Below are 5,602 nucleotides of genomic sequence, written 5' to 3' on the forward strand. Positions count from 1 at the left end.
AAAAAAAAAAAAAAAAGAAATATAGTCTCTGGGTGGGCAAGACTTAACACTTGTCTGTCCATTCCCAGTAAGCTGTGTGAGTCCTGCTTAATCTAGAGCTAGGCACAGACCAACAGAGCCTCTGAGAGCTGTGTGTTGGCATCAGTCTGTTCTGACTAGCCTTTGTCTTCATACGTTCCCTTTACGAAGTCTGCCTTCTCCATATGATACTGTCTTGTATCATATGAAGGCAAAACCCACCCTGTTCCAGAGATGAATGTAAATTGTCACGGGTAGAGATGTCATTCGGCGGCAGAATGTTTCAAATCCCACACTACCCTGTAAAACAAGAGCAGCCACAGAAAGTGTCAACTTCCTGAATGTGGGACTCAGATCCAGAATCCAACCAATCAGCCCCCTGATAGTTGATTCAGGTCACCAGGCTCAGTAGTGCAGTAACGCAAATATTGTCATTACAATTTGATGATAGATCCTCATATATCAGTAATGACAACCAGTAGGAGCTAGTATCTATTAGTAACCAGTAAATTAAAACGATAGTCCTGTGAGGGTGCCTTTTTTTATTAAGCCTGGAGTTTTTACAGCTTCTTCATTGGTATGATGGTATTTAAAGCTTTTACTTCATATCAGAAAGTTTGTTTCACAGGTTAGTGTTTGTGTGTGTGTGTGTGTGTCCTCCCGTGTGAGTGCATGCACCTGACTGGTGAGTACACTCTAAAGACAAGATAGTCTCTCTGTCCTAGGTCTTGAAGAGGCATTATTTTGTTACTATTTGTATATTGAGAATTTGTTGTTGTTAATATTTTAGCAAAGGACTTAGTAGTTGATGCCACATTAAAAAAAATAGGAAAAATAGACCATTAAGATGCAAGGTTTCTTTTGGAATTATTTTTACTATTGATGGACATTGTCTGCCTGAAGAATGTCTTTTATTTATATACAAGGACTTAGGTAAGTACCTCTTACTAAATAAAGAATTTTGGTGGTACTTTCCCACATTCTGGTTTTGTTTGTTTGGTTTTTTTGTTTTTGTTTTTTGTCTTTTTCCAGACAGGGTTTCTCTGTGTAGCCTTGGCTATCCTGGAACTCACTCTGTAGACCAGGCTGGTCTCGAACTCAGAAATCTGCCCGCCTCTGCCTCCCAAGTGCTGGGATTAAAAGTATGCGCCACCACCACCCGGCACTTTCCCACATTCTGAATTCTGACTCTTGAACTATTTTGTATTTATTTTTCAGTTTTCCATAGAGTCACTATCTCAAATGTCGCAACTATTTAGTATAGTACATTTTTAATGCGGTCTTTTTTTAACAGCTTTATTGAGTGTGCTTGACACACTTACCTAGTTTGATAAGTTTTAACATCTTCGTTAACTATAGCTATCAGCATAGTCATAGGAGTATCCACTGTCAGGCCACAGACCCACCACATGCTGTGTCACATAGAAAGGAGCTCACCTCTCACAATAAATCTCAAGAAAACCTTGAATAATAATTATACTTTTATTTGGTGCCTTCATGCCTGTGACTCCCAGCAAGTAGGGTAGGTTACATGGTATGGAATTAACATCCCCCCCACCCACACACACAGAGCAATCAGAAACTCCCTGTTTCTTGTAATCAGAAAGAATTCTGTCTTCCTGTAAGACCTCATCATGCTGTCTATGGCTTGGTGCTATAGTTCTCTTACTATTCTGGGAACTGAACAATCTGGTTCTTTGCTTCAGTCACCTCTGTCATGCTCTTCCTATCATTGAACCTCTTGTTTGGACCTGAAGCTCGCTCTCCTAATCCATTGCCCCATCATATGGCTACTTATAGCTCCTTTCCCAACTATAACTTTAATAAAGCTCTCATCTGAAGGGGACTCATGCCAGCCTCTTTTCTACAAAGTAGTAACTTTTTATTATTATCATTAATATTGTTAGCATTACTATTATTTATGACAATCACTGGTCCACTTTTATCACTGCAGATTTGCTATCAGTAAATTAGAATTTTATGTGCATCAAGTCAGTGTGCCCTTTTTTTTTTTCACAAGGGGGCAGGGAAGGTGTCTGGCTATCTTTAATTATCAAAAATAACTCAAGCCAGATATGATGGAACACTCCTTTAATCCCACCACTCACTAGAAAGAGGCAGGTGGGTCTCTGTAAGTCAAGGCTAGCCTGGTCTATAGCAAGAGTTACATCGTGAGACTCTGTCAAACAAACAAAAAGTTAGTATTTTGAAGGTTACCCATGTTTTGATCTATATTTTTTATTTTAAAAATAACTTCTACTTAAGTCATAGGTGGGAGATAATTACCCGTTTAAAAACTTAATTCAGGGGCTGGCCAGATGGCTCAGCAGGTAAGAGCACTGACTGCTCTTCCGAAGCTCCTGAGTTCGGATCCCAGCAACCACATAGTGGCTCACAACCACCCATAATGAGATCTGATGCCCTCTTCTCCTGCATCTGAAGACGGCTACACCGGAGTATTACGCCAGAGTGAGGGGGGCCGGAGCAAGCCGGGCAGTCCTGAGTTCAATTTCCAGCAACTACGTGATGGCTTACGGCCATCTGTACAGCTACAGTGTACACATAAAATAAATAAATCTTAAAAAAAAAAAAAACCTTAATTCAGGCTAATGAGATGACTTAGAGGGTGAAAATGGCTGCTGCTAGGCCTGATGGCTTGGGTTCTACTCCTGGGACCCACATGGTAGAGGAGAGAACCAGCGTACACAAATTCTGGCCTCCACACATGCAACATGGCATGTATGCATACCACCTCCCACCTCCTTCCTCCCCCCAGAGAAATAAGTAAAAAAAAAAATTTACCTCTTTGTATTTAACTGAGGAATGCCTTGGCTAGTAAGTGAAATATTAAAAGATTACTGTCCCGTCTATTGTCTCTGTGAAAGTCCCACTGTAGAAATTAATATATGCTTCATAAAATGTCTTCTGAATTTCCACTGAAAACACCACTAGTCAGAATGCCAGGTAGCTTGGTGACACACATTTTTTTAGAACATTAAATATTGTCCGTGTTTGCTTTGATGAGTGTCTAGAAATAATGCCATAGTTACTAATCGTGGACTTATTTTATTTTGCAGATTCATAAAATCCAATTATGGGTGTAAGAGGTTTGCAGGGGTTTGTGGGAAGTACGTGCCCACATATATGTACCGTAGTAAATATCCAAGAGCTGGCAGAGCACCACCGAAACAAGTACCCTGGAAGTACACCTACCATCGTGGTGGACGCCATGTGCTGTCTCCGATACTGGTACACACCAGAGTCTTGGATCTGCGGCGGCCAGTGGAGAGAATACTATTCTGCTTTGAGAGATTTTGTGGCAGCCTTCACCTCTGCCGGCATCAAGTTGATATTCTTCTTTGATGGCATGGTGGAGCCGGGTAAGCGAGAAGAATGGGTAAAGCGTAGACTCAAAAACAACCGGGAGATATCCAAGATTTTCCACTATATCAAGTCCAAAAGAGACCAGCCAGGCAGGAACATGTTCTTCATTCCCTCCGGCCTAGCCATATTCACACGGTTCGCCCTGAAGACATTGGGCCAGGAGACTTTCTGTTCATTACAGGAGGCAGACTACGAAGTGGCTTCCTACGGCCTCCAGCACAACTGTCTTGGGATCCTTGGGGAAGACACTGACTACTTAATCTATGACACTTGCCCCTACTTTTCAATTGGTGATCTCTGCCTGGAGAGTCTCCAAACCATCATGCTCTGTCGAGAGAGGCTCTGTGAGAGCCTGGGCCTCCGTGTGGCAGACCTTCCTCTGCTGGCTTGTCTGCTTGGCAATGACATCACTCCAGAGGGCATGTTTGAAAGCTTTCGGTACAAGTGCTTGTCATCCTATGCTTCTGTGAAAGAGAATGCAGGCAAAAAAGGAAATATTATCTTAGCTGTCTCAGACTATATCTCCAAAGTTCTTCATTTGCATCAAGGTGAGAAGAAGATAGAAGAGATGCTACCTTTAGGGCCAAACAAAGCTCTTTTTTATAAAGGAGTAACATCATATCTTTTGCCAGGGCAGAAATCTCCATGGTTAGTTCAAAAACCCAAAGGCATGATAACAGACAAGCAAATGGTGAATATAAACCCCGAATCCAAGCAAGAAGTCCCTATGTGTATAGATCCTGAGTTCAAGCAAGAAGTTCCTGTGTGCGCTAATCCTGAGCCCATGCAAGAAGTTCCCATGTGTATGGATCCTGAGCCCAACCAGGAAGCTTCCATGTGCACAGATCCCGAATCCAAACAAGAAGTTCCCATGTGCACAGATTCCGAATCCAAGCCAGAAGTTTCCCTATATACAAGCCCAGAGAGCAAGCAAAAATTACCTTCAGAAATAGACACTGAATTTAATCTAGAAGCACTCCTGTGTACACACCCTGAAGTTAAACAAGAAGATGCCATGGATATGGAACCTGAAATAAAGCAAGTTACCATGGTTTCAGAGTCTGCGATCTTAAAGGCAAGTGGATATGCCTCCCCCACCTCCGTCTAAATGTTGTGATTGAAAGTGTACCTACTGATGGGTTTGATCGTGAGAAGAGGACTGTAGGAGGATAGAGACGAGACACCTATTGAGTCTAGTTAGGGAGATATGTGAAACCATATCATAAATACAGCTGATACTGTCTTGTGAATAGGATGGGAAAGAGCTGAGGATTCTAAGGAGAGACTTGTTGAGGTTTAAAGTGTAAAGAGAAGGCTTTCCCATGGAGTCAGGCCCTGGGGAGGACAGCATTTGCTTTGAATAAGTCTAATGTGGGGTTGTAGTGATTAAAATTAGTGGCACTGTGAGGCATCCTGGTAAACTATGCAGGCAGGGGCCTAGGGATCAAGGAGAGGGAAACCTGGAAGCATGGTGCAGCCACACTCTGAATGTAAGCGCTGGGAGCTTGGGCTGACTGTAAGTTAACATTATATAAGCATAGAGTGTGGTTCTACACTAGACACGGGCTTTATCTTCTTTCAGTTGACTCTTATAACATCCCTGTGAAATAGGTACTTTTCTTTCTTTTTTTTTTTAAGTTTTATTGCATAAAACTTAAGTTTTTTTTAAATTTTATAATGAGAAAAGTTACATGATTTCAATTTATCTGAATTTGTTAACATTTAAGAACATATTTTAAGTAAATAGAATTAAATCACATTATTGTTTTCCTTTTGTACCCCAACTCCTCCCAGAGACCCCCCTTAATACCTACAATATCTTTTTTTGTCATATTCTTTAAAATTTATAAAATATTATAACAATAGAAATGAGAATTATAAACGTTGTTTGATATAAAACAACAATGAATTTAGCAGTCTTATGTAAATGCTTGTCTACGACAATACTGAAAATACATACTTTTTTCTCAATATAAAATTTTAAATCACTCCAAATGTATTAACTGTGTATTTCAAAATAATACATCACTATTAATATTTTCTTAAATGAACAAAAATATATAAAGTGTTTTTGTTTGTTTGTTTTATATTTAGTAGAGCTTAAAATCTTGGCTCATACTGTGGTAACTTGATACAAGAGTTACAAACGTCAAGCAAAGCGTTCAGTCTCACTCTTTGTTGTTCTCTTACAAAACCCCTC

At 40.4% G+C, this 5,602-nt stretch overlaps 1 protein-coding gene across 5 annotated transcripts in view; it reads left to right on the forward strand.

Moving 5' to 3' along the window:
• The window catches only part of Fam120b (family with sequence similarity 120B), a 50,999-nt gene that overhangs the window by 3,064 nt on the left and 42,333 nt on the right, over positions 1–5,602 (forward strand). For all 5 annotated transcript variants that reach the window (XM_031351093.1, XM_031351094.1, XM_031351091.1 and 2 more), the window contains exon 2: positions 3,096–4,477. In XM_031351093.1, the coding sequence (XP_031206953.1) occupies positions 3,113–4,477 (1,365 nt within the window). In that variant the 5' untranslated portion in view covers positions 3,096–3,112. The remainder of the gene's footprint in view (positions 1–3,095; positions 4,478–5,602) is intronic.

This window comes from Mastomys coucha, unplaced genomic scaffold, assembly GCF_008632895.1.
Source record: "Mastomys coucha isolate ucsf_1 unplaced genomic scaffold, UCSF_Mcou_1 pScaffold5, whole genome shotgun sequence".
In the NCBI taxonomy this organism is placed as follows: Eukaryota; Metazoa; Chordata; class Mammalia; order Rodentia; family Muridae; genus Mastomys; species Mastomys coucha.